At 35.3% G+C, this 17096-nt stretch overlaps 1 protein-coding gene across 1 annotated transcript in view; it reads right to left on the bottom strand.

The window, feature by feature from the left end:
- LRP1B (low density lipoprotein receptor-related protein 1B) overlaps positions 1 to 17096 on the bottom strand; it is a 1756854-nt gene that overhangs the window by 762488 nt on the left and 977270 nt on the right. The window contains exons 10-11 of the mRNA XM_014548045.1: positions 16642 to 16785; positions 11508 to 11744 (exon numbers count right to left, since the gene is read on the bottom strand). Coding sequence (XP_014403531.1) covers positions 11508 to 11744; positions 16642 to 16785 — 381 coding nt within the window. The remainder of the gene's footprint in view (positions 1 to 11507; positions 11745 to 16641; positions 16786 to 17096) is intronic.

The following is a 17096-nucleotide window of genomic DNA, read 5'->3' as shown; positions in this document are numbered from 1 at the left end:
AAAAAGAAAAAAAGGAGAGGCTGGGAGCTTCAGTCGCCCACCAGCCTGAAAACGGCCCTCACCCAGACTACCAGACTAGCCAGGCACCCCAGTTGGGGACCCCCACCCTGAAGGGGTGTAACCAGCTGCAAACAGCCATCATCCAGGCTGCCAGGCTGGCCAGGCACCCAAGTGGGACCCCCACCCTGATTCGAGACGACTGGGAATGACTGGTCACTATGACACACACTGACCACCAGGGCCAGACGCTCAATGCAGGAGCTGCCCCCTGGTGGTCAGTGCACTCCCACAGGGGGAGCTCTGCTCAGCCACAAGCCAGGCTGATGGCTGCCAGTACAGCGGTGGTGGTGGGAGCCTCTCCTGCCTCCTCAGCAGCGCTAAGGATGTCCGACTGCAGTTTAGGCCTCCCCGCCGCTGGCAAGTGGACATCCCCCGAGGGCTGCCGGGCTGCCAGAGGGATGTCTGATTGCCATCTTAGGCCCAATCCCCCAGGCGGGCCTAAGGTCCCAGACTGCGAGAGGGCACAGGCCAGGCTGAGGGACACCCCTCCCCCCCGAGTGCACAAATTTTTGGGCACCGGGCCTCTAGTATATATATAAAAGCCTATGTGACCAAATGACTGGTCAACTGGTCACTATGACATGTGCTGTCACCAGGGGGCAGACACTCAATGCAGCAGCTGCCCCTTGGTGGTCAATGTGCTCCCACAGCCAACCTCCCATGGCTGGTGAACCTGGTGTTGCCCCTCCCCCCAGCCAGCTGGCCCCGGTCGGCCCTGATCACTGGCCATGCCGAGGGACCCACCCATGCACGAATTCATGCACTGGGTCTCTAGTCTAATCTAATGAAAGAGAAACATGCAAATTGACCTTACCTCCACTACACCTACAAGCCACGCCCACAAGCCACGCCTACAAGCCAATCAGGAGCAGATATGCAAAACCCAACTAAAATGGCAGCGGCCATGGAGCTGGAGCGAGCAGGAGGCTTGGGCTGCCCCCGGCAATGGAGGAAGCCAAGCTTCCCGCCTGCCCTAGCCAGCCCTGTGCTCTGCCAGAGGGATGTCTGACTGCCAGTTTAGGCCCGATTCCCTGGGGAGTGGGCCTAAGCCAACAGGTCGACATCCCCCGAGGGGTCCCAGACTGCAAGAGGGCACAGGCCAGGCTGAGGGATCCCCCTGAGTGCACAAATTTTTGTGCACCGGGCCTCTAGTATATATAATATATATTATGAAGAAACAAAAATTATAAAAATGTTTTTCTTTTGCTCCATTTTAATTTTATAATCCTTGATATAGTTGCAAAGTAAAATGCTATATAGGGCTTGTCAAAATAAAGTATGTGTAAGTTAAAAAAAATTGCTATTGAATCTACTTTTAATAACTAAGTCATGACTGAGATTAGGTAGATGTTTGTCAAGATATGAGGCAAAACCTTGTAGCACAACTAGCCTGCAATGAGAAGACACACCTTTATTAAGCAAAAGCCCTTATGTATATATAAAAGAAAGAAATACAATGGTATAAAGATTTGGGGGAAGTGATTAGCAGGACAAAAATAAAGTTAGAATTTTACCTCAGAAAGATTAGAAAAGCAAAGCTTAACATGCACAAGAAATATAAAATTTAGAGTACAATTCATAGCCATCTTTAATAGAACAAAATAATATCAGTTAATTAGGCCATTTTGGTTAGAAAAAAGGAAAGAAAAAGATTATTTAAAGATTTTTGTCCACGTGATACCAAATAACTAATCTGACTGACGTTTAATCAAGATTTTAGATTCTAAAAAAGTCAAATGTATCTAGCAAAAGTTGTCATTAAATCAATTCATGATGGAGTGAGTATAGAATGTATTGTGTGTGTGTGTGTGTGTGTGTGTGTGTGTGTATTTCACTCCTGGCTAGGTGCCCTAGGTTCCTTCTTCAAGAGCACACTCCCCATAACTCAACTTGTTCAATTGACAAATCATGACTATAGTACCCAAAAGTAACATGGTTTTCTCTAGAACATATGATAAAATAGTATAAAAAAATCACAATTAACAGTAACATTTTGTGACTTGTGATATATTAATACATTGAAGAAGCAATCTTCATCTATCTTAACAGCCAGTGTCAGCTGGGGACTGAAAAAAAAACACCACACTTAATTTTTATGTAACACCCTTTCTATATTTTGTGATTCTGGAGACTTTGGTTTGAAAAATTAACTCAGAAAATATTCATTGAGCAGAAATACAGCATTTTAGAAAATATGCCACATCTGCTTTCCTCACTCTTATAAACATAAATGACAGGCAAAGGTACATCTGAGTTGTTATGATTGGAGAAAGGAGGAGGAGGTGGATGCTCTGGTGATGGCATTGTCAAGGATCCTCAAGAGCTCTTTGTGTGCTTTTATGTTGCTTTTTTGAAATTCTGTTTTTAAATGTTCAATTCCAAATCTTGCAAAAGTCTTTATTTTAAAATATTTAAAACTAGAAGCCCGGCGCACAAAATCCATGTGTGGGTACGGACCCTCAGACTGGCCTGCAATCAGGGCCATCTTCCCCAGCTGCCCACAGCTCACCGCATCCCCCACCACAACCCACCCCCGGTTCCCTATTTGCCATCGGGTGATCGGTGCCTGATGGCGGGAAGGGACTATTTGCCATCGGGTGATCAGTGCCTGATGGCCAAGGGAAGGGACCAAGAGGTGGTCAGTGCGTCTCATAGTGACTGGTCCAGTGGTCGTTCTGGTCATTCTGCCATTAGGGTCAATTTGCATATTACCCTTTTATTATATAGGATAAAAATTAACACTAGGTAATATTACAATCAGATTAAAAAAACCTAGGATCATAAGGTGAGTGAAAATACTATTTCTTGCCATCTTTATGTTTAAATGAATTTCAAAATAGTCTTACTATTGTTTTTCTTCTATCTCCTTTCCAGGTATCATTTGGACCACAGCCTAATGTCTATTAGAACATCTCCCAATTGGCTTGATGGTTCTTGCAGAATCACAAGCAATAACAACTCACTGTGACACTTGTAATGGTATGTGAAAATTAAAGCTTTGATTAGAAGCCAAAATTATGAGGGGAAAGGGTATCAAATTAAGTCTGAGGAAAAAAATCCTCATATTTTACAATCTACTTGATTGGAATTGTTTTCACAACTCATGGATGCCTCAACCAGATCAATAGTGTAAAGGGAACACAATGGCAAGAAGGGAAGCATTTTAGGAGATTTCTTCGGAGAGAGATGTTGCGGTTTCATAAGTCTCTAGTCCCTATCATTTAAATTCCCAAGGTGGTAGGAAGGACAATGGAGAGATACTTTCACTTAAACTCTAGTGATAAAGCTTCCATGGGACCTCAAAGAGATCTTTGCATTGAGTTCTCTACAGTTGGTTTTTGCTAATGCACAAAACCTCTGAGAACGTACCGCACCTGAAAAAGCTTAATGTGGACTCCGTTGCAGAATAGCCATGATTGATTTGCACTATTTCTTTATTTTCATCGTTTACTTGTATTGGGGCAGAAGATTTGCAAATAATTTTGTGGACCAGATTTGGATCACACAGAAGAAAATGCTGGCATAGGGATGCCTTCAATCCAGTACAACAAGGTTGTCCAGCCGGGTACAGGGACTCTAACAGTAAGAGGATACATATGAACTGGTTATTCAGGAATGCAAAGTCACAGCATAGGATTTCATGCACCTTGACTAAGGGAAATGAATTTAGAGAGATCCAGCAGAAAGCCTCCCAAAAGCTTGTACATGCACACACAGAGACACACACATATCTACACCCCTCAAGAGAGTAAAATTTAGACTCAGAGAGAGGCCAGTTTATAATGGGACCAGTTCATATAAGACAATTGTAATTTCAGTATCACTCCTTGCCACTCTTAACCCTCTTACCTCTTCCCACCAATGCTGAGAAGTGAGTGGGCACTGTAAACTGATTAACAGGCTGGGTGGGGTGGCAAGGAAAATAAATGTAGAGAAAGAAGGAACCAAATTTTCCTTCCTTTCCTTTCCTTTCCTAGGCTTCTAGCTAGAAGACAATACAAGTGGGGAGTGGGGAAGATTTGACAATATGTTAAATTTAGAAATCTAATGTATATATAGTGGATTGAGCATTCTAATTACTAAATTAAGGGGTGTTTCTGATGTCAAGTGACTGAAAATTCTGTCTGTGGCCTAATTGTGAGCCACAATTAGAACTGGAATTTGATCAGGTTTTGCTATGGGGTAGGACAGTTTACTCCACTGTACACATTTTTAAAGTCAATGAGAGGCAAAAATAAAGTTGTGCTTTATGTAAGTCATGGGCACATTTTTTCAATATATTTGGGAATTGGCTAATGACTATTAGCACTTCCCTAAAAGCCTCTCATAATGGCTAGTTATATGCGAACTTGCTCATCTTACATTGTGGATATCATCTGGCCCCACAATTTGAGCTGAAATTTCATACTACAGAATACCAATAGCAACATCAACCAAAAATGATTTATCAAACTTTTTAAAATTAAAATAAATTATATTTGTTTTACAACAATACAATTATAGCCTATGTTCACAATAGTAGTCCTAGGTGAATAAAGGTTTCACAAGTGAATTCTGAAGGAACAAATAAAAATTACATAACGCTAACAGTAATTAAGCAACTGGGTTGACTGTATTTCCTGTATTACAGTTCATGCTAAAAAGTGGCAATTTGTATAAAGTGTACAAAAAATTCTACCAATCAGAATATTTATTAATATAACAAATATATTTGTAATAATGCTTCGATGGTACTTTGGGGATTAACAAGTATTTTCACATTGTCTGTTTGAACTTATGAGCAATTTAACATTAAAAAGTTAATAAAATTTTTAATGGAAGTTTCTAAAGCCATCCTGAACTCATGTGTGTGTGTGTGTGTCTGTGTGTGCGCGCACGCTTGTGTGTAGTATGCTGTGTATGTTGATGCATATACATGTGTATGTATGCCGATGTGGGATGAAAACAAATAGGGAAAAGTTATATTCTCTGTTAACTAAAATCCATCAGCCACATGGCTAATTTTATTTTTTATGATAATACAGTTCAGAAGATTTCAATCTTCTTATTTCCCTGTCAACTTTTCAGACAAAAATACATATATGGGCTTAAAAGTGTGTTTTTTTAAAATATCTCATACATTTTGTGAGAAACAGCAAAAATTATGAGAAATGTCTATTTACAAACTGACCATAAAGTTAAACCCATGTTTTCGGGACTAACATTTCTAGTAAAGTCCAGGGAAAGATCTTATTGATAGTCTACAACAGTCAGCATGTGCAAATAGGCTATGTAACCTTGCTACTCAGCAGGAGGATTCTCAAGAGCTGCAAACACAAATCTCTTCTCAACAATTTTAATTAGGAAATGTCTCATGACTGACAAATGCATTCATTATTTCCTTGAATGGTTCGTCAGAGTCTACATTTTTGAGTCTTAGACCTTTCTTTATGATAAAGTTTGGAGTTAAATCAGAAAAACAAGATTTATATTTACCTATAATCTAATAGCAAAATAAAAGTTTGTTCTTAATTTTAAAATGTTTTGCAAGGCATAATCACTTAAGTTCATGGGAACTTTCTAACATAAGTTATTAGTGATATGTTTGCTTGTTTGTTTGTTTCATCATTGCAAAACTTGATCTTTGTGAGACACTAGAAATTCCTAGTGAGTTATACAATGGTGAAGTTCATTGAAATCCTAAAACAAATAGTGATCTCTAGGTTCAGAAAATGATATTACTCTAAGGTGAGTGAGTGGCTGTCCTAGAACTGGTTAGAGTAGAGGTCTGAAAATGTTTCTGGAGTTCAAAAGTGGGTCTTAAATTGGTAGTGTGTGTGTGTGTGTGTGTGTGTGTGTGTGTGTGTGTGTGTTGGTGGTAGTGAGGTTTTTAAATACTACAATGATGAATTATCAAATAAGAATTTATGGCCTGGGTATAATACCACAATTTCAACACGTAATTGGAGAAACTGTTGAATTCTAAAATCCATGGGGAAGTAGGGAAATTCTGGGATGGAACTAAGATGAAGAACAGGGCTTGAGCCTTCAGATGCTGGACAAGCAATCACATAAACATGATTTTACCCTCTGATAGCGTATCAGCAAGTTAACTTTAAACATGCTATTGGAAGAATGTGTTTGGCATAGAAAGACTGCTTTCCCCTTTCTCATATCTACATTTCTATTCATAATATCAAAAAAGGGAGCATATCTTGCATCCTCTCCAAAGATAATCCATTTGTTTTCTTCTATAATATACCTTACATTAAGGAAGACCCTGAGGTGGAGAAATGTGTGCCTACTCCAAATCTTAATCAGGTTGAACCCATCCTAGGAAGTACAGAAAGTCAAAATAGCAAAATGCTTAAGAGCATCGGCTTTGTGTTAGTTCCTGCAACTATCCCAACAAATTACCACAAACCTGATGACCCAAGTGTCCAGTTTAATCATGGGACCTGTTGGAACTACAGGTTTTCTGTTGTAGCTGCAGGCATTAATATCTTCCAAACTCAGAGAAAAATGCATTGAATGCTGTTTTAAAATACTTTTTAAAGATATGAAACAATGTATAAAAGTATTTTCACATGCCTTCTATTTGGATATATGTATCCCAGAAGAACTAATTTATACAGTTTAAAAACAAGTACTGCACTAATAGAATATATGCATATAGATCAGATAGTAAGTAATCATTTTTATGGCTTTCCCCTTCTGCTGAAAATTATGATTCATGCTACAATGAAAAATGAATCCTGGGCAAGACACCCAAGAAGATAAAAGTGAATTCAGTCTTATAAAGGGTATCTATCACTTTCTCTGATAGAGATTATCAATTATACCTGGAAAAATAGTTAATTTAAATTCCCTGGTCACTTAGAATTAATTTACCTCCCTTTGATATCTCTTTTTCTTTGTCCCATAATATCTTACTTTATTCTCTGTATAGCACTATGATTACCTTGTTCACTTACATGTCTATTTACCTGCCTCCCACTATTCGGATATAAACTGTATATGAATCTTGGTCCTATTCTCACTTAAGTTCATGGGAACTTTCTAACATAAGTTATTAGTGATATGTTTGCTTGTTTGTTTGTTTCATCATTGCAAAACTTGATCTTTGTGAGACACTAGAAATTCCTAGTGAGTTATACAATGGTGAAGTTCATTGAAATCCTAAAACAAATAGTGATCTCTAGGTTCAGAAAATATTACTCTAAGGTGAGTGAGTGGCTGTCCTAGAACTGGTTAGAGTAGAGGTCTGAAAATGTTTCTGGAGTTCAAAAGTGGGTCTTAAATTGGTAGTGTGTGTGTGTGTGTGTGTGTGTGTGTGTGTGTGTGTGTGTTGGTGGTAGTGAGGTTTTTAAATACTACAATGATGAATTATCAAATAAGAATTTATGGCCTGGGTATAATACCACAATTTCAACACGTAATTGGAGAAACTGTTGAATTCTAAAATCCATGGGGAAGTAGGGAAATTCTGGGATGGAACTAAGATGAAGAACAGGGCTTGAGCCTTCAGATGCTGGACAAGCAATCACATAAACATGATTTTACCCTCTGATAGCGTATCAGCAAGTTAACTTTAAACATGCTATTGGAAGAATGTGTTTGGCATAGAAAGACTGCTTTCCCCTTTCTCATATCTACATTTCTATTCATAATATCAAAAAAGGGAGCATATCTTGCATCCTCTCCAAAGATAATCCATTTGTTTTCTTCTATAATATACCTTACATTAAGGAAGACCCTGAGGTGGAGAAATGTGTGCCTACTCCAAATCTTAATCAGGTTGAACCCATCCTAGGAAGTACAGAAAGTCAAAATAGCAAAATGCTTAAGAGCATCGGCTTTGTGTTAGTTCCTGCAACTATCCCAACAAATTACCACAAACCTGATGACCCAAGTGTCCAGTTTAATCATGGGACCTGTTGGAACTACAGGTTTTCTGTTGTAGCTGCAGGCATTAATATCTTCCAAACTCAGAGAAAAATGCATTGAATGCTGTTTTAAAATACTTTTTAAAGATATGAAACAATGTATAAAAGTATTTTCACATGCCTTCTATTTGGATATATGTATCCCAGAAGAACTAATTTATACAGTTTAAAAACAAGTACTGCACTAATAGAATATATGCATATAGATCAGATAGTAAGTAATCATTTTTATGTCTTTCCCCTTCTGCTGAAAATTATGATTCATGCTACAATGAAAAATGAATCCTGGGCAAGACACCCAAGAAGATAAAAGTGAATTCAGTCTTATAAAGGGTATCTATCACTTTCTCTGATAGAGATTATCAATTATACCTGGAAAAATAGTTAATTTAAATTCCCTGGTCACTTAGAATTAATTTACCTCCCTTTGATATCTCTTTTTCTTTGTCCCATAATATCTTACTTTATTCTCTGTATAGCACTATGATTACCTTGTTCACTTACATGTCTATTTACCTGCCTCCCACTATTCGGATATAAACTGTATATGAATCTTGGTCCTATTCCTATTGGCATTCCTATCACCTAGAGCAGCACCTGGCTCAGAGAAGGCATTTAATGAATATTTATTGACTGGACAAAGAAATAAATCAAATAATTAATTTTTTAAAGTATTAATTTCACAAAATTTTGACAAAAATTCTAGGGAGTAAAAAATACAGATTGGTGTTTTATTCTATAGAAATCTATTATTAAATCACTAATCTATTATTAAATCACTAATATTTTATTCCACTGATAATTTCAGTAATCATTGAGATACATAGAAGTGCCTCAAATGTACAATTGTCCTTTTTAATTTACGTAACTAATATTTAAATTCACAAGAGTCCACAAAGACTATAGGATTTATCACATTTAGGAGGTTTTCAATGAACCTTTGAGCCCAAATAAATAAATAAATAAAATTAAATTAAAAAAGTCCAAGAATAATGGAGATGGGTCCTATTTAAATGTTGTTGTGTTTTCTTTTCGTTTATAGAAAAGACTGAGCTGACACAAATGTCTAAGATATTTGTTTTATTTGCAAATAAAATCTCTATAGTCTTGTAGTTCAAACCACACAAATTTATCTAAGACTGAGAATTTCTACAAAACTTAAAGAATTATTTGTCAAACTAAACATTGCCGCTCAGTCTTCAGGTAGAACTGTAGAAACTCTAGCTAAGTGAGTGAATACACAGAGAACTTGATCTTTCTGATTCCAAGAACCACAAATTATACTTTGCCAAATATAAGTTCCGTTTTGACATGTTAATCTTGTGTCATAATATCTATTACTATTCTCCTTACTGGTAAGAAAAAAAGATAAACTAAAAAAATGCATTAATGTCCCTTGTGTAGGAATATCAAAATGTTAATATATTTCATGTGTGAAAATCTCAAAATATTCTCATAACCGTCAAACTGCCAAAGTGAAACTATACAAATATTCCTGGAAGTCTAGCTGCTATGAGAATTGATCTCTGTTGCTTTGGTGAAGTGCAAAAATCAGCCAATGTCACTGATAAGATACGGTTGTCAAAGTTAGGATTATTAGCCAGACCATTCAGACACATCATTGGAACTGACACTTTTTAAAAAGAAACCAAGAATCCTTTAAATTCTATTTCAGTCCCTCTTGAAAATGTTTAATCAAAATTAGAGCAATCCAAATGTATCTACTGCTTAGAATATGCAAGTTCATTGTCCTAAAATTGTCAAGTCCCTATTATCTGATATCACATCACAGAGAAAAGTATACAGATAGCCTCTGCCATGTCTAATTTAAAGTACAAATCTTAACTCTAATTGGACAAAAAAAAGAGAGAGAGACAAAAACAGGAGTGTGTTTTTCATTTTAGCACTTCATTTGTCACTTGTGGAAACTGTACATTTTATCAGTAAAGGTTTGACTTATAGTGAACCTGAGGTGAGTGAAAAATCTCTTTATACTGCCCCCCATTTCCTTTAAAAGATAGCAGACCACCATTCTTTACCCGTCATGCTGTAAATAATGTTAGTCCGTCTCTCTGCTTTTATTTCCCCTCCTTCTCTCTGATTCATTCTGCACTCCACTACCGGACTGATGCTCCTAAAATATCATTTGGTTCACATTATTCTTTGGCTTAAAAGTACTTCCTGTCTCTTACCTCTTCAGGATTTTTATCCAAGACCCTTCATTTCACATTTAAGGTCTATTATTTCACCGCCTTTCACTTTTTACATCTACTCTGTCACTATTACCTGTAAACAAACCTCCTGTAGTAATGAGCTAAATGTTCCCCTCATGCTCTTTCTGGAGAGTGTGATTTTGTTGTTTTGTTTTCATGGAATATCCTTCCCCCCTCCTTAGCACTCTTCTTTTTAAGAACTAGACAAAATAACATCTCCTCCACAAAAAGTTCGCTGGGAATACTCCCATCAAGACTTCTCTTCCTCCCTGTGTTTTCTCCTTACACGGATGTTCTTCATTCATCATGTATTTCCTTGGGCCATCTTTGAACTTATTATTTAAAGTAAATGCTTCAAACCCTTTACCGTTTTTGTGCGCTTACATGATCTCCAAAAGTAGACCATGGATTCCTTGAAGGCAGTGGTCATTTCCTAAATCCTTTTAATCAACTTTGATAGCACAGTGACCTTCATAAAATAAGGTTATAATTAGTGTTCCCTAAATCAAAGATTTCTACAATATTTTAGAAGTAGACTGTATATGTGAGGAAACTGAGGTCCAAAATCATTCATTGACATGCTCAAGGTTTGGTTTGCTTGATTATTAAAGATCTTTTCTACGTATACCAAAGTTACATTATTTTTGTTTCTTAATTGGTTGTTACTAAGCCAAGTAATGCATGAAATCCACTGACTTTAATAAAGTGTGTGTATATATACTATGAGTGTATGTATATACATATGATTACATATGTGTATATATATAAATAACAATAGGCATAAACAACTAAAGTTTCTTTACAGATACTGATATTTCAAGGGAAACTCTAAAGAACTGATTTTTAATGATTTATAAAGTAAAAAACAATATTCAAGAATTGTGATGACAATAGGGACATTAATATTTTTAATGCGCTTTTAGTGACATGACCAATATTCTAGAGAGAATCAAATATTACAAAAGTCTCTGATGTCCTATTAAAATATTATCTTCTGCAACATAGAACTATAAACAAATAATAGTAAATTTATGTTTTTCCATGAAAGTGGATACATAGCTCAATCTAATTCCTGTGATATTTAAAATGTAGTGGATAATTGCAAGTTCAACTTTATACTGAAGTTTTTAATATGCTAGTATGTGAAAAATATGTAGAAATAATATTACTGAAGACAAATTGATACATATTTTTAAATCAATGGTAACTTGGGTTCTGGTTAAAGTTATCTTGACATACATTGGATTTGTCCCTTCAAAGTACTTTATCTCTGGGCAGTTTAACGTTAATGTTACACATTGTCACTTACCATCTTTCAGGATGGTTTCTCGCTCTGTGCCATCTATCTTCTGCCGGCCAATTAGGAAACTGGTGGTGTCAGCAAAGTAGATATAATTGGTTTCTGCGTGAAAATCTAAAGCGCGAGGGTTTACCAGATTTTCTATGGGGATCATGTATTCATCAGCTATCTTGGTATTCAAGTCCATTCCTCTAACAATTCCTGGGCGTCCTTTCCCATAAAAAAGGAACAACTCATTCTTGGGTCCTGCAGAATGAAGATTACAAACATAAACAACTGACTCTGCCTAATCTTCTCTACACTGCATAATGCCACTGTTTAATTAACTGGCACAATTAGCGTTTTTAAAATTCAGTACCAAAAATTAAACTCTAAAATATGCCAAATGTATCTTGATGCAAGAAGGCCGGTTAACTGCATTACTTTAATTAAAACAGAAATTACTTCCGTGAATGGGTTATATTTAGTTAATTTTTTGTCTGTAAGTGTCAGTATAGCAAAAAAAATAAAATAAAATAATGAAAGATCATTGGAAAACTTGTAACTGTAAAATGGACATTTATCAAAACATCCGGCACATTTAATTTTACAATTCATTATAATTTATCTAACACATTTTGCAGATACCAATTACAGAATCCATTATGTTTGACAATGCTAACACTTCAGAATAGATAAAACACTCTACCCCACCCCTCAGAGTTTGCATCTACAAACTGTTAGAGGTAAACAAAGCACTCGCACAGCATCACATACTTACATGTGAATATGTGACAATTATTTAATCATGTGATTTATATTTTTAAGAAATTAAATCAAATGCCAGTTACAGCATCACTTTTTTCTTTGCATCTTAATTAATATGTTAGAGGTCGATGCCAGTAACTCTGATGTGCAACACTGCCGTTATCAAAAACAAAACAAAACAAAAACAAAAGCCCAAGACAGAACTGCCTCCTGGGTTAAAATGCCAAAATCAAGTTAGCTCTTTGTAGAGTGAACTAACTCCTTCAGACTTTTATATAAAAACATATGCAAGGTTCTCCAATTGCTAGGGCACCCGATACTTAATTTTAGTCTATATAATTTTAAAGGAATTACTTTATATGAAAAAGAAAACATACTGTTTTATTTTAAAATGGAGGATACAAATGACTCAATTATATTTGAATAACCAGACCATGAGATTTTTAGTAATATGTCTGAATTATAGAAAATTTAAAAAAAAAAAAAAACTAATAACATATAAACACACCACCCTCAATATAAACTATACTTGAGATTTTTAGTAATATGTCTGAATTATAGAAAATTTGAAAAAAATAAAAACTAGTAACATATAAACACACCACCCTCAATATAAACTATATTATAATTCTCTATATTTTCTTTCTGTTTTTAATATTACCATGTTTCTCTTTTATTAGTGTAGATTATAATTCTCTATATTTTCTTTCTATTTTTAAATAATGTTATTGAATATTAAACATATGTAAGCAAATTTTATAACATTTCAATATATATAGAATAAAAATAAAACAAACCTCACATATCTAGTACATATCTTAAGAATGTTCCCAGAACATGGGAAGACATGCACATACCCCGATTCTATCCCAGAGCCATCGATAGCCTAATTATTGAGTCCATAATGTACTTTGTAAAAGTTTTAGGCAAATGCATGTATTTCCCCAGAGTAGGTTGTATAACTTTACGTGTTTGAATTATATGTGTGAATTCTCATATGAATTAATTTTATTCTTCTTGTATTCTTGATATTCATCCATGGTTGTAATCATTGTTCATTCATTTTCACTGCTGTATTCTATTCCTTTGTGTGACTAGTTCAGATTTAATTTATCTAGCTAGTTTTCTAATTAACACTTATATAGAAGGGGGCACTCCATTTTTATAGGCTACTTTTTGTAATTATATCTTTGTATCAAAACTATGTTCTATGTTGATTATTTTAAGCCTTACATTATTTCAGTTTGATCAGTATAATACATGATAATTTGCCAAACCACTCCCAGGTTGGTTTTATCTTTTTTATTATTATAATAATAATGAGATAAGCATCTTTTTCAACCTACTAGTTTATATATTTTCTTAGATGATCTATTAGTATAGATTTCCAGAAATCTAATTACTGGGCAAAGAATATTTACATTCCTCTTCCTCATTGTCCTCAAAGTCTCTCAGTGTCTGAGCATATTTTAAATAATGTACTATGTTATTTAAAAGTAGTGCATATTATTTGAAAATTAACAGTCTTGAGTATTTTCTACCAACTTTATATGCATACTTTTCTTTAATAAAGTATAGATCTATTACATATGTATTTTAGTACCCGATTTTTAAAAAATTAATGATATTTAGTTGCATCATTAAAAAGTCTTCAAAACATTCATTCCAATGGCAGCATCTTGTTTGCTACTAGAGAGGCAATATAACATAGTCAGCTACTTACCTACTGTTAGAAATTAGATTGTTTCTGAGTTTGTATTATTATTATAAATACACTTAAATAAATTTCTTCAGTCAAAAGTGGGATAACTTGTTAAAGGGTAGTAAAAGGATAGTATTAGCTTTACATTTTTAAAACTGTATTGATATCTTTACAATAGTTATAACAATTTCCAATTCTATTATCAATGCATAAAAAGGCTGATTTTCTCATACTCATTCTTGCTAACATTTATTTTTGCTTTCATTTTTAATAGATGTTTTAACTGGTAATTGGTAAAGCTGGTATTTTATTGATTTAATGTATGTGTGTGTGTACCTGTGTGCACATATATTTTAAATAAGAATGGTAACTCTTTTCCCTTGTTTTCTTTAATCACTTCTTTTAGTCATTCAATACCTACTTTAAAGTTTTTTTCTACTGTGTTTTCCTGTACTATAGACAACTTAAAACTGAAAACATTTCACAGGTGGTCATATAGCCATGGTTCTGGTTTTGATTTAAGTACCCCAAACAGATGTATGAGCTGAGGTTTGGAATATGGAAATGAGGCCATCTTTTGCTGATCTGTTGGTGCTCATCCAATGGAGAACTCGAGTTTTTCCACACTGACCTTCTCCCCTTGTGTATATCAAAAGGCGAGAAAGAGGGTGTCTTTTTGTTTTGTTCTGTGATGTTTTGCTTGGTTTACCAGTAGGGTACTATTGGTTGTTACATGTTTCTGGAGCTAACAGCTGTGGTGAAAGCTTCCTGATTTCCTGGATCTCAGCTCAAAGGATGTATTTCTGAAGTTGCCATTACCATTGGTGGCATCCTGATGCCCTAGCTTCTGATTTTGGCAGATGTTCCAGCTTTAAGCCAGGTTAGTTTGATGATGGTATTTGAGCAATGTTCTGAATTCTAGAATCTGCTGCTTCAGGCTTTTTAATGATTTTGTAAGCACCTGTTTGCATTTGACCCTCTGTGTTTAAAATACCTAGGACTATTTATTTTCATATAAATGTTCCCTGATTGACACTAAATTAAGGATGGTTGAAACTTATGAAACTCTGATCTTACACTTCTCCCCCAAAATGTGTGCATATGCATGTATGATTTTATTTTTACATGACATGCCATAACTTCCCAAGTGGTAACCAGAACAGTTTAAACGTTGGTTATACACACATACATACACACACACACACACACACACACACACACACACACAACTTCTATCTTGAGACTTCTGACACAGACCCTCAATTTTCCAGAGGATTTACTGAACATGAGATCTGTCATCTCTACATACTCAACATTTTATATACAATTAGAAATAAAACAAAATACTAAAATGCACGTTTTATAACCATTGAGCCCCTTGGTTCTAATTTAAAAGTATTGGCTGACCGGCGCAGCTCGGTGGTTGATCATCTATCTACCTATGAACCAGGAGATCATGGTTTGATTCCCTGTCAGGGCACATGCCCAGGTTGCAGGCTCAATCCCCAGTGTGGGGTGTGCAGGAGGCAGCCAATCAATGATTCTCTCATCATTGATGCTTCTATCTCTCTCTCCTCTCCCTTCCTCTCTGAAATCAATAAAAACATATTTAAAAAATTAAGTGGAACAGCAAATCAAGTATATATATATTTAAAAGTATTAGTACTACTAATTCTGTTTATACTTAAAACTATAACCACTTTAGTGGTCTCATTTCATAGTTCTCAGCAAGCACATGACAAAAAAATTGAAAATATGGCAGGACAGTGACCAAAGAGAGACAACTGATAGAAATAAAAAGCCTTGCTATGACAAAATGAAGACAAATGGACATTATAAAAAGCAGTCATCATACCTTTAAAAATTATGGTATTTGGGGACATTTAAAGAGCAACAGTATCCATGTAGACACCATTTCTAAAAGGGCCATTCTACTATATATGATTGTAAAGACCCCCAAAGACCTTAACTAATTTCTGTGAAAAAATGTAAAGTTAAAAAAGTCATTTATAAAAAATAGCTTATTTAAATAAAGATTAACTAAATTGCTCTAGCATATTTCAAGAATAAAATGAAGATATATCTATTAGAAGCTTTTAAATAAAATTATTTAAAAATATAAATTAGCAAAGCTCCATTTACCTGGAACATTAAATAATAAAATTAATTTCACTTCCCAATGATACTAAATAAGGTGAACCACTGCTTTGTGTAAATTTCTGTTGACCTAACCAACATACCTCTTACTAGTAGAAGCATTTTTTTTTTTTACTAGTAGAAGCATCTTGGTTCAGATAAGAGAAAATCTGGTCAACCAATGATTTGAGCTTATTAGACCACAAACATTCTTTAAGGAATAAAGGAGAGGGTCTTCCTAAAAGTCTTTCCTAAAGTATATTTCCAGGACATCCATAAATTTAGTCACTCTACAGTCCACTTAGTTTTCTCATTCACATTGTCAAACACACACACACACACACACACACACACACACACACACACATGCGCATACATTCACAAACACATGCACAAAACCACTCAATACTGATTTTGAGAAAATTGACTGCCACATATTTGCAGTCAGATTTCACTTGATGAAGTCTCATGTTATTATGGATGTTGCTGCTAATTAATACTAAAAACCCTATTCTGTAGCAGTAGCTGTTGGCAAAATGTTTGATTTTGACAACATACTTTTGCATGACCTGCCATCACTTCCCAAGTTGAAGCCCGTCCTGCAGCGACAGGTCCGTGTTTTGTAGCTGCTGCTGAGCAGACAGATGTGCGAACATCCCCCTGGCATTCCATATGGATCCACTTCACATGCATGGCTTCTGACTGCAACAAACAGAAACAGTACACTTGAAATTCTCCAAAGACAAGATAATTATGTGTATCAGTATGTGGAATTGTTTTACAGTATAAGAAGAATAATCTTAGCAAAAAACCCAACAACAAACAAACAAAAAACCCACACACACCCAAATACCAAACTATTTAGTACCAGAATCAATGAGAGAGTGTAAACTCCATAGAAAAGAGATAGGGATTTGCAAAAATCCTCCTTTGACTATATTTAAAAAATAATTCTGAGATATAATATGCTATTATATTAAACTGTTTATATGTAAGCAAAATTAAACTAACTA

This window comes from Myotis brandtii, unplaced genomic scaffold (assembly GCF_000412655.1).
Source record: "Myotis brandtii unplaced genomic scaffold, ASM41265v1 scaffold493, whole genome shotgun sequence".
Classification (NCBI taxonomy): domain Eukaryota; kingdom Metazoa; phylum Chordata; class Mammalia; order Chiroptera; family Vespertilionidae; genus Myotis; species Myotis brandtii.
This window is presented reverse-complemented; position numbering and strand designations above follow the sequence as displayed.